This window comes from Oncorhynchus mykiss, chromosome 11 (assembly GCF_013265735.2).
Source record: "Oncorhynchus mykiss isolate Arlee chromosome 11, USDA_OmykA_1.1, whole genome shotgun sequence".
NCBI lineage: Eukaryota > Metazoa > Chordata > Actinopteri > Salmoniformes > Salmonidae > Oncorhynchus > Oncorhynchus mykiss.
This window is the reverse complement of record NC_048575.1, coordinates 38,987,292-39,006,807: the sequence shown is the minus strand read 5'-3', so window position 1 is coordinate 39,006,807 and position 19,516 is coordinate 38,987,292. Positions and strand designations below refer to the sequence as shown.

The window sequence follows — 19,516 nt, the reverse complement described above, 5'->3', positions numbered from 1 at the left end:
CCGAAACCTGCCCCTCCGCCTGCCCTGCCAGAAGCTGTGTCCATGGTTTGTGGGAACCATTTAAAGTCCTGAGGAGAATGAACAAGGTCTGTTATAGGTTACAGCTTCCCCCTGATTACCGTATTAACCCCTAGTTCCATGTGTATCTCCTCAGCCCGGTGGTGGCTGGCCCGTTCCAGGAGTCTGAGGTGCGGGAGGTTCCTCCGCTCTTTCTGGGGGCCCCGGCGTACTCCGTTTGCTCCATACTGGATTCAAGGCGTCGGGCGAGGGGCCTTCAGTATCTCGTGGAGTGGGAGGGGTACGGTCCGGAGGCAAGGTGCTGTGTTCCAGTCGAGGACGTGTTGGACCCTTCAATGCTGCAGGAGTTACACCGTCTTCGTCCGGATCGCCCTGAGCCTTGCCCTCCGGGTCGTCCTCAAGGCCGGTGTCGGCTGGTGCCGTGCATCAAGGGTGGGTACTGTCACGACTTCCGCCGAAGTTGTTTCCTCTCCTGGTTCGGGCGGCATTTGGCGGTCGGCATCGCCGGTCTTCTAGCCATCGTCGATCCACTTTTCATTTGTTTTGTCTTGTTTTGTCTTGTCTTTCCACACACCTGGTTTCAATTCCATCATTACATGTTGTCAAATCAAATCAAATCAAATCAAATCAAATTTTATTTGTCACATACACATGGTTAGCAGATGTTAATGCGAGTGTAGCGAAATGCTTGTGCTTCTAGTTCCGACAATGCAGTAATAACCAACAAGTAATCTAACTAACAATTCCAAAACTACTGTCTTGTACACAGTGTGAGGGGATAAAGAATATGTACATAAGGATATATGAATGAGTGATGGTACAGAGCAGCATAGTCAAGATACAGTAGATGGTATCGAGTACAGTATATACATATGAGATGAGTATGTAAACAAAGTGGCATAGTTAAAGTGGCTAGTGATACATGTATTACATAAGGATACAGTCGATGATATAGAGTACAGTATATACGTATGCATATGAGATGAATAATGTAGGGTAAGTAACATTATATAAGGTAGCATTGTTTAAAGTGGCTAGTGATATATTTACATCATTTCCCATCAATTCCCATTATTAAAGTGGCTGGAGTTGAGGCAGAGAAGTCAGGCGCAGGAGAGCAAAAACTGTTACAAGTGTATTTAACCCTCTGTTCCCCCTAAGTCCTTGTCCGGGAATTGTTTATTGTAAGTGCTTGTGCACATTATTCTGTGCGATGGGTTTTGTACCCATTGTATTGATTGTTCTGTTTACAGTGATTTTTATTAAACTGCGCCGTTGTAACAGTTTTTGCTCTCCTGCGCCTGACTTCTCTGCAGCCAGTACGCACCCCTTACACAGACAGCTGTGGTATACCACATGTATGACAAAACATTTATTTTTACAGCTCTAATTATGTTGGTAACCAGTTTATAATAGCAGTAAGGCACCTCAGGGATTTGTGGTATATTGCCAATATACCACGGCAAAGGGCTGTGGGTCATCGGCTAAGGACTGTGGGTCATCTAACATGCCGCATTCAAAACAACTGGGAACTGGGAAATTTCAGACGTCCTACTTCAGTGCAGAAAAGGCAGGAAAAAAACGAGCTCCGACTGGGAAAAAATAGTTTAGAATGGTCATCAGAACTCAGAATTCCAACTCGGGAACTCAGGCCTCTTTCGTATTTTCGAGTTTCCAATTGTCTTGAACGCACCAAAAGCATTCCACTTAGCAAAAACCCTGTAAAAACCCAGGGGCACAAACAGGAAGTCCATCAGGTCAGAAGTCAAGAACAGTCTCAGGCCCAGTCTCCTCAGCCGGGTGACCACTTTGTTGTCATTTGAATTTCAGATTGGCCTCATGATGATGCAGTTTCCTTCTTCTCCAGTAAAAGACTGATCAATAGTGTCTGGCTCTGGTGCATATTAATGAACTTTGTTCTAACCATCTCACAATTTATTTTGTTGGAAAACCTGTTGTTCTTGAATGTGTCCAAAATCCAGGCTGTAAGTAAACAAAATGTGAACATTGTGCAAGAGGGTGTACACTTTTTGGCATTGCACTGTACATATGGTTTCAGGAGCCTTGTTGCACATTATTGTGTTATGTTTCCTCAGCAATGGTTAATTGAGGTTATGTGCTTATTGCTTGATAGACCAACAATCAGGGAGGAATGCTCAATAAAAATATGTACACGTAGGGTCAAATTAATTCCAATATGAGTGATTTATTTAAATTCTTCAACGATCATAGATAATCAATACATGTAATTGTAACTGAATTCAAAACATTTGAGAATGTATTGGCAATTAATAAGATATATTTTATTGAGGGAACAGTAACCTTCTTTCTCAGGTTCAAAAGGATGGTGTCATGTACATGTGTTTGAGAACTGATATAGTGTCCTCTAGGAGAAGACTGAAAATCTCCTCAGACAGTTTCATCTTCACAGTAATCTGGTCAGCGCTGTAGTCCACCCACTGAAGTTCTTCTTTGTGAAGCTCTTGGATCTGAGGATTCAATGTGATCAGGAACTTGAACATTGTTGCTGGAAGTTCTGCATGCTTTCACCCACTACAACCTAGCTAGGATTATTGATGCTCATATATTCTAAATATCTTTCATGTAGGCCTACCAATAAACTGTTCCCACAAAGACATTTGAACAAAATTATTATCACATACCAGAATGTAGTCTACTCTGTCTCGCTTTGTACTCCTGTATTTGCACAACGTCAGGAGAATCTCTTTCATCTGAAGGTCCGTCCGTTCCAAGTTGAGCTCTTTCTGCACCTCAGATTTAACAGCAGCCTGCAAAATATGACATTACATTTCAAATTATGACATTTTTGCTCTTATGCTCTTCAGAAGTTCAACAGGGGATGATTACTGCACAAAGTCAACACCAAGTGGGTTATTGTTATTTTTCTATATAATTCCATATAATATACATAATACACAAAATATGGTAATTGCATAGGTTCCATGTTCATTTTCATATTTATTTAGACAGGAGATTGTGTATATAGCAGACATAAGGCTACTTGTTACCTTCAGGTCGGTGAGAAAGATTCTACTTGATAGGAGACTTGAGAGTATATTTTTTGTCTGCCACATAGATCTTGTAATCCCAAAGTGATTGGTCAATACCCCATGAAGAACCTCAGCGGTGAGTTGGTGCATGATCTATAGTAAGATATAGTTGGCTAATGACCTCAAACATACATAATATTAGCATCCTGATCTGTGAATTCATCCAGGTTTACAATCATCCAATAATTGAACACAAACTCTCACCCGTCCGTAAACTCTGACACTCTCTTCGTCGATGATATAGCCTGGTGCTTCTGGGTTGTAAATCATGGTACTCTTTGCTTGGCCTAAGAGGGTTTCCAAGGCAGTATCAACCAGTCTGTACACTATGTCACAGTCGTGGGGCTGGATTTGAACCTTCTCAGGAGCTGCAGAGCAGAGAGTATCGTGCCACTGTTCTATGAAACACAGCTTATTTGCTGTGCTGTCATCTTTCTTCTTTACTGTCTGAAAATCATAGAAAACTATCACATAAACGATAATTCAAAAGAAAAAGACAAGTAATAGGCCTACACATTGCATATTCATGTACAGTATACAAACTCTTTCTATTTATTTCATTTTTATTTAACCTTTATTTAACTAGGCAAGTCAGTTAAGAACAAATTCTTAATTACAATGATGGACCACCAAAAGGCCTCCTGCGGGGACGGGGTCCTGGGATTAAAAATAATAAATAAATAAAATATAAATATAGTACAAAACACACATCACAACAAGAGAGACAACTATTACTGCATTACTAAATAAAAAATGTCCTTCGATAGGCGCTAAACAGAAAATGGAAGGTTTTGAATAGACATAGGGTACACCTATCTTTGCCATGATCATTTCTGACAGTCTGCAATTGAATGCCGCCCATGCTACTGTATCTCAATTTAAAATTAGAGCACCCTCATTTTACAAGCGGGGGATGCCAGGTTTGTGTTACCAATCTGCCTGCTTCACTGAGCTCATTGGCAGTTCTTAATAAACAGAGAAGGTGCATACCAGCTACTATGATGGAATCTGAATGGCCATAAAGCCAAGGGTGGGGATTAACTGCCACCTGCAGTGCTGGAATGTTAGATCATGAGTTTTATGGTGAAAGCCCTTAATGACACGCCCCATTATAAAACAAGCTTTGTGGCAAGTGAACCTTCTATGCATCTCTATGGTTTGAAATCATCATTGTGGTGGTTCCCTGCTGAAAAAAACAGCATGGACCAGCCTTTGTTGTGTTTTCACTGGTGACTAGCCTTTGCTGTATGTTTGCTAGTGACCAGCAGAATATGCTGGCCACCCAAAAGACGTTATGCTGGTTTGCAATAGTGATGGGTTGTTCGCGAACGAGTCGGCTCGCATATCAGAAGAGCCAAATCGATTTATAAAACAAATAAAAAATAAGATATGAATAATCAAAAGATTTAAATGAATAGAATTAACAAATTCAATGAACAAAAAAAATGATAAAATAATATAGGCATAAATGTTCAATCGCACACACATTCGTTCTGACTGTCTGCTCAGACTAACAGCCTCACCTGTTGTTCCTGTCAATCAGACATGCAGTGTCAACCAATGAACCAAAGATGCGTGAGGGAGGGCCGAGCCAACTCACTCACAGTCACACACTTAGCAGCCGAGGAGAGAGGAAGGACAGCTGTGAAAACAACAGCTGGGAAATGAGTTGGAAGCACAGTAGCATTTGGTTGCATTTTAATAATGTAGACAATGCCATGGATTTAGCCTGTGGTGATATAGGTGAGGAATCATGTCAGGGCTGGATACAAGAGGCTTCTTCCTCCGTTGCCTCAGGAGGGACAATATTGCTTGTGATGTCGACGAAGTGCTCTGGCCTGACCCAGCCCAACGACAAGAAGAAGCACATTGATCACATGTTTACTCCTTTGATTTTTGTCCCTTTTAGTATTGTATACTGTAGTACAGTGCATTTTAGGCCTTATACTGTACAATGGACAAATTGTATGGCCCTGAACATTGTGCTTTCCATTTATTAACAGTACTGACTGCTCAATAGATTTTGACTGGTTACAGGCTCATATCAACAAAGAACAAGAATTACAGTATCACAGAGACAAAGGATAAGTTTGTGAGATGCAGGGTACAGTACTGTAAAAATAGGGGTACAAGGAGGAGGAAGAACAAAAAACTAAATCGCAAAGAGCAAAACAGAGTAGTAATTTCTGATCAATTTTGAGCTACTATGATAGAACATGTTTTCGTTCATCAAAAGACAATGACGGAAAAATATGAATATTTTTTTAGATTAAAAATGTACTTCTCCCTGAGAATTGTATGTTTTGAACAATGTGTTTTCAATTTTTTTGGTGTATTGTTTACTGACTGCTTGAGAGTGTATATCATTTTGATCACTTTGCTTATGATTTCAGAGCAGTGTTTGATTTTGAACACAGGTAAAAAATTTTGAGGCGAATGTTTCATTTTGCGAGAGGAGTCAGAGGTTATGGAAATAGTGCTTGAAGACGAGGTTTTGTGTTTAATGTTTTCAGGAAATGGAGCAAGGTTTCAGAAATTGTGTTTTAGCAATTGAGAAAAACTGTAAAAAGTTCCTGTCCTTTTTACGGTACACTAAAATAGTACTAGTTGCATTGAAAGTAAATTAAACACCAACACATTACTGAATTTTTACAGCTGAATAAAAGTGTTATTGCTGTAGAAGGACAATATACTGCTGAAAGCAGGTTACTTGAGATTATTCCTCACTTGAGATTTAAACTCACAACCTCTTGGTTGCTTCTGACCAGAATTTCCTGAAACATCATCAGGTCTGTCGGCATGACAGAGATTGGTCACAGATTTAATGAAGAATACATTTATGCACTTTGATAAACATTGCTCAGAATCAAGTCAATAATTTTCAGATTATCTGACAACACCAACTTTAAAATAGCAGTGCTCAAGGACATTTGAAGTAAAGTGTGCATAAAGGCTTTGAGGATTTGAATTTGCAAGCTATGGGGTCGAAGTGCGTTAACTTTTTATGGCTGCAGGGGCAGTACTGAGTAGCTTGGATGAAAAGGTGCCCATTGTAAACGGCCAGCTCCTCAGTCTCAGTGGCTAATATATGCATATTATTATTAGGATTGGATAGAAAACACTCTGAAGTTTCTAAAACTGTTTGAATTATGTCTGTGAGTATAACAGAACTCATATTGCAGGCAAAAACCTGAGAAATTCCACTTCATGTATGTATTTGTTCTGGGGGTGGCAGATTTTCAAACAAGCTCTCATTGAAATTACAGCGAGATATGGATGAGTTTTCACTTCCTACGCCTTCCACTAGATGTCAACAGTCAATAGAACTTTGTCTGATGACTCTAATGTGAAGGGGGATTGAATGAGACAGGAAATAGTCACCACTGCCACGAGATGACCATGCTTTCACCATGCGCGTTCACAGGGGAAGGACCTGCGTTCCACCGGTCATCTGAAGTCATTCTAATTCTCCGGTTGAAACTTTATTCAAGATATATGTAAACAACATTCTAAAGATTGATTCAGTACATCGTTTGACATGTTTCTACTGACTGTTACGGAACTTTTGGACATTTCGTCACGTTATAGCTTTGTGACTTTGGAATTGTTTACCAAACGCACTAACCAAAGTAGCTAATTGGACATAAATAACGGACATTTCCGAACAAATCAAGCATTTATTGTGGACCTGGGATTCCTAGGACTGCATTCTGATGAAGTTCATCAGTTCATCAAAGGAAACATTTATCATGTATTTTCTGGTTTCTGTTGACTCCAACATGGTGGCTAATTTGGCTACTGTTCTGAGCTCCGTCTCAGATTATTGCATGGGTTGCTTTATCCGTAAAAGTGTTTTGAAATCTGACACAGCAGTTGCATTAAGGAGAGGTATATCTATAATGCCATGTGTATAACTTGTATTATCATCTACATTTATGATGAGTATTTCTGTTGAAACGATGTGGCTATGCAAAATCACTTGATGTTTTTGGAACTAGTGAATCTAATACGTCAATTTAAACTCAGATTTTTTTATATAAATATGAACTTTATCAAACAAAACATGCAGGTATTGTGTAACATGAAGTCCTATGAGTGTCATCTGATGAAGATAATTCAAAGTTAGTGATTAATTTATCTCTATTTCTGCTTTTTGTGAATGCTATATTTCGCTGGAAAATGGCTGTGCTTATTGTGGTTTGGTGGAGACCTAACATAATTGTTTGTAGTGCTTTTGCTGAAAAGCATATTTGAAATCGAACACTTTGGTGGGATTAACAACAAGATTAACTTTAAAATTATATAAGACACGTATGTTTTAGGAATTGTAATTATGAGATTTTTGTGGTTTGAATTTGGCGCCCTCTATTTTCACTGGTAGTTGTCATACGATCCCGTTAGCGGGATTGCAGCCATAACAAGTTAATGTTTCAGAAGTGCCACCATGTACATCTTTATTACCAAGAATGTACAGTGCAGGTACAGTACAGTGTTTTTCCCTGGGGTACAAAAAGGTCAAAGGCACACATAGGAACTTTTTTAGGGTACATGTGCAGATAATCTACTACAACGGTAAATTTTTCTACACAGTATCGTGAATATAAAGCACACAAATCTCTGCGCTTTGAAATATAGGTGAGGGCAATGTACCTGTGGGGATCACTAAATATTTTGGGGTGTGGTCTAATATTTGTCCATTTGTGCCAACTGTAGGTGGAACCGATGTTTAAAACCTCTTAGGGATAGGGGGCAGTATCATCACATCTGGATGAAAAGTGTGCCCAAAGAAAACTGCCTGTCACTCAGGCCCAGAAGGCCCAGAATTATATGCATATAATTGGTAGAATTGGATAGAAAACACTAAAGTTTGTAACTGTTAAAATAATGTCTGTCAGTATAACAGAGCTGATTTGGCAGGCGAAACCCAAGGACAAACCATCTAGGGAAAAAATTATTGAGGTCATAGTATTTCCCATTATTTTCTATGGGAAGCCCTATTTAATAGGAACCTGGTTGCAGTTCCTATGGCTTCCACTAGATGTCAACAGTCTTAGAAATTGGTTGACGTTTTTTTTCTTTTCAGAAATGAAGAAGTAGTGCTAATCTTTGTAAGTGTATCTCCATGTGGACTCTACTGTTTGGTGCGAGTGAACTGGAACGAGTTTCACGTTTTTTTTTTATCCGGTATTGGAAACAGTTTTAAATTGTATTGATTATTTACATTTTAGGATACCTGAGGTTGGAATTAGGAACATTGTTTGAAATGTTTGGACCAAGTTTACAGGTAACTTATTAGATACTTTGTTGACATGTCTGGCGAGTTGGAACCGGTGTATTTCTGAATCAAACGTGCCAAATAAATGGACATTTTGAGGATATAAAGTGGGACATTATCGCCAAAAAGGGCCATTTGTGATGATTCTGGGACATTTTGGAGTGCCAACAGAAGAAGATCGTCAAAGGTATCGTTATTTCTGACTTTTGGGTCGCCACCTGCCTTTGAAAATGATTTTAATGTGTTTGTATATGCGGGGTGCTGTCCTCAGATAATCGCATGGTCCGCTTTCGCCGTAAAGCCTTTTTGAAATCTGACACTGCGGCTGGATTAATATACAAATCTTTCTGAACCATTGAGTCTATGCAGCCAATTGTTTTGAAATTATGGTTAATACGTGAGGCTTTGATTAACACGGTGTACATGAGTGACAACTGCTTTTCAAAATAATAATAATTTATGATACAGGCATCGGCATACTGCTTTGAAGTACACTGCTTGACAATTGTGACACATGCCTTTGGATCTCTGGTATCAAATGTAACATCAGTAGTTATTTTGTCAAAGGTTGAGCACATCTTTTAACACGGTCAGTTCTGCAATCTTTGTAAGAGCATGTGACATTAAAGTGATGCACTGTTAATTAAGAGGTTACTGCATTTCACAATCATTTAATGAAAGTTAGTTCCCTGGAAGTTGCTGTGAATTTTGCGTTACCTAACTAGCAATCAGCTGTCAGTAAGTTATTGTAAAATTCAAAGTAACGTAATAGCCAGAAACTGCTAGTAACTCACTGGCAACTAACTCTCAGTGGTGATGGGAAACCGAGGCTTTCTGAAGGCTTCGGCGCTTTCACGAAATTGTGCAGAAAAATTGTTCATTACTCCGTGCTTCATTATCTGTTCACAACACACATCAGTGACATCTGCCTCTCAGGAATAAATAAAAGCTTGTGATTATCAGAAACATTTATTTTTTTCCACTGTTTTCATCAAAACTCTGTGGTGAAGTGATAAGTCGTTGGCTTTAGTAGCCTACAATCGATAGGAATACCAGGTTTTCGTCTAACATCATGCTTCCCTTTTTGACATCAAGTTGACTATTTTTCAAGAACTGAATCTATGGCATTACTAAGGATGTTTGAAAAATGAGTTTTAATGACTCCAACCTAAGTATATGTAAGCTTCTGATTTCAACTGCATGTATTAACCACTCCACAAATTTGTGGGTAACAAACTATAGTTTTGTCAAATCGGTCAGGACATTTACTATGTGCATGACACAAGTCATTTTTCCAATTCTTTGATATCATGGGAAAATCAAAAGAAATCAGCCAAGACCTCAGAAAAAAAATTGTGGACCTCCACAAGTCTGGTTCATCCTTGGGAGCAATTTCCAAATGGCTGAAGGTACCACGTTCATCTGTACAAACAATAGTACGCAAGTTTAAACACCATGGGACCACAAAGTAGTCATATCGCTCAGGAAAGAGATGCGTTCTGTCTCTTAGAGATGAAAGTACTCGTGAAAAGTACTCGTGAAAAGTGCAAATCATTCCTAGAACAATTGCAAAGGACCTTGTGAAGATGCTGGAGGAAACAGGTACAAATGTATCTATAACCACAGTAAAACGAGTCCTATATCGACATAACCTGAATGGCCGCTCAGCAAGGAAGAATCCAGTGCTCCAAAACCGCCATAAAAAAAGCCAGACTACAGTTTGCAACTGCACATGGGGACAAAGATCATACTTTTTGTAGAAATGTCCTCTGGTCTGATGAAAAAAATAGAACTGTTACGCCATAATGACCATCGTTATGTTTGGAGGAAAAAGGGGGAGGCTTGCAAGCCGAAGAACACCATCCCAACCGTGAAGCACGGGGGTGGCAGCATCATGTTGTGGGGGTGCTTTGCTGCAGGAGGGACTGGTGCACTTCTCAAAATAGATGGCATCATGAGGTGGGAAAATTATGTGGATATATTGAAGCAACATCTCAAGACATCAGTCAGGAAGTTAAAGCTTGGTCGCAAATGGGTCTTCCAAATGGACAATGACCCCAAGCATACTTTCAAAGTTGTAGCAAAATGGCTTAAGGACAACAAAGTCAAGCTATTGCAGTGGCCATCACAAAGCCCTGACCTCAATCCTATAGAACATTTGTGGAGAGAACTGAAAAAGCTTGTGTGAGCATGGAGGCCTCCAAACCTGACTCAGATATTCCAGCTCTGTCAGGAGGAATGGGCCAAAATTCAACCACCTGATTGTGGGAAGCTTGTGGAAGGCTACCTGAAACGTTTGACCCAAGTTAAACAGTTTAAAGGCAATGCTACCAAATTATAATTGAGTCTATGTTGTCTTCTGACCCACTGGGAATGTGATGAAAGAAATAAAAGCTGAAATAAAGTGGTGATCCTAACTGACCTAAAAACAGGGATTTTTTTTACCAGGATTAAATGTCAGGAGTCGTGAAAAACTGAGTTTAAATGTATTTGGCTTAGGTGCATGTAATCTTCTGACTTCAACTGTACCTACACGTATATTTATTTGTAAGTACTGTGTCCAGTAGAGGTCATTGATTGAAAGCAGCTTGGAATTGAAGAAAGCACCGGAACCATGGCGAAATCAGTGGGAAAAAATAAAAATTGTGCAACATATGGTTTGAAAAAGTATGTGATCTAAAGAAGCTTCAGAAGTCATTGAGGATGTTCTTCAAAGTTAACTGCTTAGCAATTACGACACATGCCTCGGAGCTCCAGTATCAAACGTAACATCACTAACTGCCAGTAACATGTTGGCAGCTTACATGGCAACCTCTTGCAAAGATTGTAGAACTAGTCATGGACAAATTAAGTGCTTAACCTTGTTCAACATAACAATAAAACCACGTAAGCTGGTACAACACTTCCACATATGAATATAAAATATTTTAGACCATGCCCCCAAATATGATCCCCCGCCAGCACATTGTCTACATTTTGAAGTGCAGTGAGGTAAACAACAGCAAGACATTTTACAACAATAACACCTTCATTCAACTGTAAAAATTCTGTATTTTTACTACAACTCAGTAGCCGGTAACTTACTGTAGCCGGTAACTTAACTTACCCAGCCAAACTGCGCAATCGGGGGAGAAGGGTCTTGGTCAGGGAGGTGACCAAGAGACCGATGGTCACTGACAGAGCTCTAGAGTTCCTCTGTGGAGATGGGAGAACCTTCCAGAAGGAGAACCATCTCTGCAGCACTCCACCTATCAGGCCTTTATGGTAGAGGGGCCAGACGGAAGCCACTTCTCAGTAAAAGGCACATGACAGCCCACTTTGGCACCTAAAGACCTAAAACATGATTCTCTGGTCTGATGATACCAAGAGTAAACTCTTTGGCCTGAATGCGAAGCGTCACGTCTGGAGGAAACCTGACACCATCCCTATGGTGAAGCGCAGTGGTGGCAGCATCATGCTGTGGGAATGTTTTTCAGGGGCAGGGACTGGTAAACTCGTCAGGATCGAGGGAAAGATAAACAGAGCAAAGTACAGAGAGATCCTTGATGAAAACCTGCTGCTGAGCGATCAGGACCTCAGACTGGGGCAAAGGTTCACCTTCCAACAGGACAACGACCCTAAGCACACAGCCAAGACATTGCAGGAGTGGCTTCAGGGACAAGTCTCCGAATGTCCTTGAGTGGCCCAGCCAGAGCCCGGACATGAACAGGATCTAACATCTCTGTAGAGACCTGACAGAGCTTGAGAGGATCTGCAGAGAAGAATGGGAGAAACTCCCCAAATACAGGTGTGCCAAGCTTGTAACGTCATACCCAAGAAGACTTGAGGCTATAATCGTTGCCAAAGGTGCTTCAACAAAGTACTGACTAAAGCGTCTGAATACTTATGTAAATGTAACATTTCAGGGTTTTATTTTTAATAAATTAGCAAAAATGTCTTAACTGTTTTTGCGTTGTCATTATGGGGTATTGTGTTTTATCAATTTTAGAATAAGGCTGTAACGTAACAAAATGTGGAAAAAGTCAAGTGGTCGGAAGACTTTCCGAAAACACTTAAGCTGTAGAACCTGTCATTAGCTCTACATGGAGCCAGAGGGTTCTTCATGAGTTGGTTTAAATGGAACTCTAAATGGTTCCCCTACAGCAGGGTTGGGAAACTTTGATGGGGGGCCCCACAAAAAGTCTGAACTCATCATGAGTGGTGGCAGTGACTCATTGGTCTGTTTACCCACATACAGACCCACACATGAAGTCAAAGCCCTGACTTTTGCCATGTTAATATGATGTCTGAGTGAGCATGAACACAAAATAAGTGAGGGCTCCCAAATCGGTAATTCGGCCATGATTACTACAAGCCTAGATAGCTGCATAGAATAATTTATGCCTAATTGAGTAAAGGTCAGTGACTGACATAAACAAGTAGACACTGCTGATGCACATGGGGGGCGGTCTAAACTAATCCAATCTGTTAGTTGGCCTTATTATACCCATTAGTGAAATGGTTGTTCCAGGATAGATGGTTTGGTAGTCTTTCTAACCTTGGCAGTCATTCTGAATGCAGATTGTGGGAATAAACTCTGGCTGGTTTCCAATAGGAATGAAACATCCCTTTGCAAGCCAGTATAAAACATTACTTGATTCTGGTTTTGCTTTAGTTTAGGCTGGCCCCAATTTCCAAATCACAGTGTAGGCTGGTCACCAGCGAAAACACAGTGGAGGCTGGCCACCAGCGAAAACACAGTGGAGGCTGGCCACCAGCAAAAACACAGTGGAGGCTGGCCACCTGTGGAAGCACAATACAGGCTTTTTACCAGTGAAAACACAACAAAAGCTGGTCTCTAAGCATAACCCGCTAAGCTTGACCATGCTGGTCTCCCATCATAACCCGCTAGACCGTGCTGGTCAGCCAGAAAAAACAGCTAAATTATGCTGGTTAGACCAGCTTGACCAGAATCCGACCAGCATGAAACCGAATAGACAAGTATGGAAATGCTTAACATTTATGCTGGTCTATGCTGTTTGTTTTGGGAAGGTGATGTAAAAAAAACAAAACGTTTAAAACTTTACTCACATCAATTTGTTTGTTGTCCTCTTTGAGCAAGCCTTTCTCTCTGTTTCTCATCCTTATCTCTAGAGCATCCATTATAAGGTCTTGGATCAGCTCCTCAGTCAAACTTTCCACCCAAGAGTTTATGTCAAAACTAGAGCTCATGTTGTGTCCTGCTGTTTTGGGGCATGAATCAAAACCAATCTGCAAAATAGGACCAATAAATAGTTTGACGAGCAAGCATTTTTAAGGAATTTAAAGTAGGTCTGGCACTCTAAAGACACATCAAATACCCCCAAGGTAAAAGTCTGTGATGACTTTGGTTTGCCTCAATTGTGCTATTACACGGTCTGATTAAGACAAAACTCACTTGAAATAATGATGATACAGGCATAGGGGTGGATGAACTTGATGCCTCAGGTGTCTCGTTACAACAATCAAGTTGAGGGTTTTGGCACCATTTCTCTTGTAATTGTCCCTCTTTATAAGTAATTTTAGTAGTTAAAGGATCATTGATTGGTTTATTTTGTCCCCCGTCTATGTTGCCTTCCAGTGGTCCACCTGAGGCTTCATCTTCTTTCAATCCATCCTCTTGTGATTTCAAGCAGTTTGGTGGTTCTTCATCTGAGAAGGGATCCTCCTCAGCCTCAGTATCCAGATCACTGTCTTGTGTCCCTCGTAATGGAGAGATGTCCTCCGCTCGGACCAGAACACCACAGTTCCTATCACATCTGAAATATTTCACCCGTCTATAGGTCCCGTTGTGGTTTCCTTCTGGCCTGTCCAGCACCACACCTGCCCAAAGGCCACCAGCGAATGCTGCCGGCCCCTTGTATTTCAGCACACCAGGTCTGGAATGGCAGACAAGAACCCTGTCGCCAATGTCAAAGTAGAAGAGCGAGTCTGTGACATCCTCTTCCGCTGGAACCAAGCTGGAGTTCTCAGTTCTGTCAAAAACATTCTGACCTTCAGCAAGGTCTTTGTTAGTTTCACCAGAGTTTTTTGTGTTGTTTATATGTGGTGTCTTATCATCAGGGAGAGGAGGAACAAGCTCACTGTTAATGGATGAATCTTCTTTGAGACACAGATAATTTCCTTCGGAAGAAGGCGGGAATTCCTCTTCACTTGTGATCACCTCAAAAGCAGGTTGGGGAGGTAGCAGAGTGGAGCTAACACTCCCATATCCTGCACAGTGCACAACAGGTGGAGGGAGCTCGTAGCTTCCATAGGACAGAACCTCATCCACTGGGGAAAGGATTTCTGACAGACCCTCCTCAGAAACAGTTGTTTTTGACCACCCTCTAGTAACTGGTTTGGACATCTGTAAAACCAGTGGAATGCACGACTGAGCGAATGGCTTACTCAAAGAAGAGTGGTATATCCTTGCTGGATTTAGACATAAAGGCTGAGTTTGTGATCCATTTTTTGACCTTTTGGTGAAGTGTGGAATGCATGTGTTTCCTCTGCCTCTCGTTCCATCTATAACAGCCTTCTCTTCGTCCTCAATGTAGGTCAGACAGTCACTGCTGGAAGAAAAGGCATCTAATTCATCCCCTGTTTCAGAGACACTGTCATCACACAAGGGGCTTTCACGACTCATCTTTGTGTCACTATTGCCTGTGCTGTGGACATAGGTTGCACTGAACATACTTCCTCTGTTGGATACAAATATGTTGGTCTTCATTGTTTGTTCAGCTTCTTTAGGTTCTATTATGGTGCTGCCAGGGTGGGATACCAAACACTCCTCAGTCCCTGTACTGGTTAACTGGTGATTGGTCTCGCCATGATTGCTTAACGGCAATAGACCTTGTGATCTTTGGTCGTTCTGTACATTGAGAATTACTGGGTCGCACATCGCCTCTGTAGCGAAGTCCGTGTCCACAGCATCGCGATTAGCACAGGATGTCATTGGTAATTCCTGATCCTGTGCATTCCTCTGCCCCTCATACCTCTTCTGGCAGTCTTCAAAGAGCTCCTTGCTATTGGACAGGAAAGAAGATCCTGTCATGGAACTTACAGTGACTGTTTTTGCTTTCGGAGTGTTTGAGAATGATGGACATATGGAAACATTCTCAAGAGACGAGGCCACATTGAGTAAAGGGGGAAGTGTTTCTTTATTGCCATTCTTTTCAGGCGATCTCTTTTCCTCAGGGTAAGCAGGATGAGACTTGGGTGTCTGAATCTTCTCTTTAGTCAGACATCCTGTAAAAAAATGTATAATAAAAATACATTGTTCCATACCATACACAACACAGCTTAATTTAAAAAGTCTGACAGGGAGAGTAATTTTACAGATAAATATTCATGTTCACAATTGAATAATATTCTCATCAGATGCAATTGAATCAGTCAATCCAAAAACAGTAGCGCGAATTGAAAACGGTCTCTGCCTCCCACCCTGTTTTGCCTTGGACTAAATATGCTGAGTCAGCCTGAGAGCATGAATATATATGCAGGACTGGAAAATCTTCTGGATATAGATTGTCATCTTTATGTAGCAGTATATTGTTAAAAATCAGGAAAATAAGAATCAATAGCTCCAATCAATACATTTAACAGGCTGAATTTATCAGTTTCTGAAAAAAGGTATATCGTGAGACAGTGTAGTGTTACTGACACACATTCCTCCTCGGCAGCCTGTATAGCAATAATAATAATATTCTTTAGAATGGCAGCAGGGAATGAATCTACAGCATATGTCAAAGATGCACTCCAATCAATCGTGGAAGTTGAGATTTTGAAAGCATCATGAATTATTCTGACCTTTTTTAACCACTTTGTAAGAAGATTATTGCAGTGTCGGCAAAGCCTGTTCCCATTCCACATACCTGTTAGAATATCTTCCCGGATTTGCACACCTTGCTCCACTATCTCACACCGAGGCGATTTTCCTGCACAGAGCTCAACTCTGACACTTTGAGACCGAGGTAAGCCTTTGAGAGTATGACTATGAGAGGAGCTTGGCTCCTTAGCTATACGTAGGTCTTGCTTGGACAAGCGCTGTTCCTTAGAATTCCCGTCATAGTTCCATAGTTCCCCAGATGAAAAGAGTCTGCTCAACCCTGAGCCTGTCCAAAATCTGACAAGACAAAACACAGATAAATATTCTCTCTTCAGAGCAGAGCAGCCATGCTGAAATCCTTTGGACACTGATCCAGCCTGGGTCTGGTTAAAAAATCTCATATAGACATATGGTCATATTAAGTATCAATATGGCTCAGACATGTGGGACACTGCAACCCAGGATGCTCTTTGTCCTCAACCAGTCCCTATTACATAGATTGTCCTATTAAAAATATTGTCCTTTGAAATCTACCAAGCAGTGCATGCATATATAATACTGAGAAAAAATGTCCTCCACCTACCCTGGCCTGTTCATGACTGGCATACTGGCACAACTGTTATGTCAGAGATGCTGCAGCTCAAGGCAAGACTGAGTTTCCCTGAGAGAGACTGCAGCCACACCCCTGGCTGCATCTCTTTCATTTCAGCCGTCTGACCCATCTTACTATCCTAACACCAGAAATGATCACATAGCACGAGGAGGATGCATCTTTCTCTGATGCTTTTCCTTGCTCCTCTCTAGCTTGTTTCACTCCCACTTTCTCTCTCGCTTTCTCTGGCCAATCAGTTTCTCTCTGTATACACCCTCCCCTCTCCTATCCTCTCCACTCCTTCCTGTTCTCTCTCCCTCCCCCCCCCCCCCTCTCTCTCTCTCTCTCTCTCTGAGTTTATACCCTGTCTGACGCACTGTAACAAAGCTTTTAACATCCTCTCTCAGTATACACACTGCTTACAATGTAAATCCACTAAGAAGCACTTCAGGCTAAAAAATCATCCTTGTTTTCCCCCTGAAATAATATACTGCAGTGGCTGTTGTACATACCTAGCAGACATGTCCACATTGGCAAGATGAGGGCCCAATGCAGGCTAAACTTTTGACCCCACTTAGGCTGCCCGAATTGGGCTGATGCGCTTCTGCTCATGGCTCCACATTGGCCTCCAAGACATTGGCCCAGTTTGGGCAGCCCATTTCTATTGATGGCAGCCCTCACATCGCCTGAAATAAGCCAAATATTTTCCCGGAAAACATGCCCACATTGGCACGATGTGGGCCCAATGCATATTAAAACATTGAACCCAAGTAGGCGGCCCACACTGGACCAATGCGCCTTTGTCAATCAGCTCCACATCAGCCCTAAGGCATGTGGCCTGATAATTGATAGTCACGTCTATATTAGGTTAAGAGTCAGCAAAGCATGTTAATAAATTATTGAAAGTTATTATCTCGTCAGTGAAGAGAACCTTTTTCCAGTCCTGTCTGGTCCAGTGACGGGTTTGATGGGTTTGTGCCCATAGGCGACGTTGTTGCTGGTGATGTCTGGTGAGGACCTGCCTTACAACAGGCCTACAAGACCTCAGTCCAGCCTCTATCAGCCTATTGCGGACAGTCTGAGCACTGAGGGATTGTGCGTTCCTGGTGTAACTCCGGGAGTTGTTGTTGCCATGTCCCGCAGGTGTGATGTTCGGATGTACCGATCCTGTGCAGGTGTTGTTACACGTGGTCTGCCACTGCGAGGATGATCAGCTGTCTTGTCTCCCTGTAGTGCTTTCTTAGGCATCTCACAGTACGGACATGGCAATTTATTCCCCTGGCCACATCTGCAGTCCTCATGCCTCCTTGCAGCATGCCTAAGGCACATTCATGCAGATGAGCAGGGACCCTGGGCTTCTTTCTTTAGGTGTTTTTCAGAGTCGGTTGAAAGGCCTCTTTAGGTGTCCAAAGTTTTTATACCTGTGACCTTAATTGCCTACCGTCTGTAAGCTGTTAGTGTCTTAAGGGTAGGGGGCACTATTTTCACCTCCGGATGAAAAGCGTGCCCAAAGTAAACTACCTTTTACTCAGGCCCAGAAGGTAGGATATGCCTATAATTGGTAGATTTGGATAGAAAACACTCTAAAGTTTCCACAACTGTTAATATAATGTCTGTGAGTATAACAGGACTGATATGGCAGGTGAGAACCTGAGAAAAATCCATCCAGGAAGTGGGATTGTTTTTATGTTTGTAGTTTTCCATTGACTGCCTATACAGATTCCATTGACTTAGGACTCAAATTGCACTTCCTATGGCTTCCACTAGATGTCAACAGTCTTTAGTAATTGTTTCAGGCTTGTGTTCTGAAAAATAAGGGAGTAAGACCACTCTGAATGAGTGGACACTGCAGTGTCCAAGAGCTTTTTCATGCGCACGACCGAGAGCGTGCCTTTCTTGTTTTCCTTTTATATTGACAAAGCTTTTGTCCGGTTGAAATATTATTGATTATTATGACTAAAAACAACCCGAGGATGGATTATAAACATCGTTTGACATGTTCCTACAAACTTTACTGATACTTTTCAGATTTTTTGTTTGCCTGTTGTTACTGCCTTTGAGCCTGTGGATTACTGAACAAAACAGAGGTTTTTGGACATAAAGGGGGACTTTATCGAACAAAATGAACATTTATTGAGTAAATGGGAGTCTTGAGAGTGCAACCATATGAAGATCATCAAAGGTAAGTGATTCATTTTATCGCTATTTCTGACATGTGTAACTCCTCTACTTGGCTGGTAACTGTTTGTAATGATTTGTCTGCTGGGCGCTGTTCTCAGATAATCGCATGGTATGCTTTTGCTGTAAAGCCTTTTTGAAACTGACACTGTGGTTGGATTAACAAGAAGTTAATCTTTAAACCGATGAATAACACTTCCATGTTTTATGAATTTCTATGAGTATTTTGGTTTTTGAATTTGGCGCTCTGCAGTTTCACTGGATGTTGGCCAGGTGGGACGCTACCATCCCACACCCCCTAGAGAGGTTTTAACGACCATTCCACAGGTGCATGTTCATTAATTGTTTATGGGTCATTGAACAAGCATGGTAAACGGTGTTTAAACCCGTTACAATGAAGAGCTGTGAAGTTATTTTGATTTTTACGAATGATCTTTGAAAGACTGGGTCCTGAAAAGGGGGTGTTTCTTATTTTGCTGAGTTTAGCATCAAAACATAGTTAAAACTATCATTTTGATATCATGGATGATCAGTCCTTTGCATCCATAGCGAGG

General features: G+C 41.3%; 1 protein-coding gene across 1 annotated transcript; it reads right to left on the bottom strand.

Moving 5' to 3' along the window:
• Positions 1-2,221: 2,221 nt before the first annotated feature.
• LOC110535680 lies at positions 2,222-16,954 on the bottom strand. The gene is made up of 8 exons (XM_021620840.2): positions 16,776-16,954; positions 16,239-16,489; positions 13,781-15,612; positions 13,435-13,614; positions 3,294-3,536; positions 3,048-3,182; positions 2,682-2,807; positions 2,222-2,507 (listed from the first exon to the last, which is right to left on the bottom strand). The coding sequence occupies exons 1-8, from the start codon at positions 16,796-16,798 to the stop codon at positions 2,355-2,357; spliced, it is 2,943 nt and encodes a 980-aa protein (XP_021476515.1). The 5' UTR covers positions 16,799-16,954; the 3' UTR covers positions 2,222-2,354.
• Between the last annotated feature and the right edge of the window lie 2,562 nt (positions 16,955-19,516).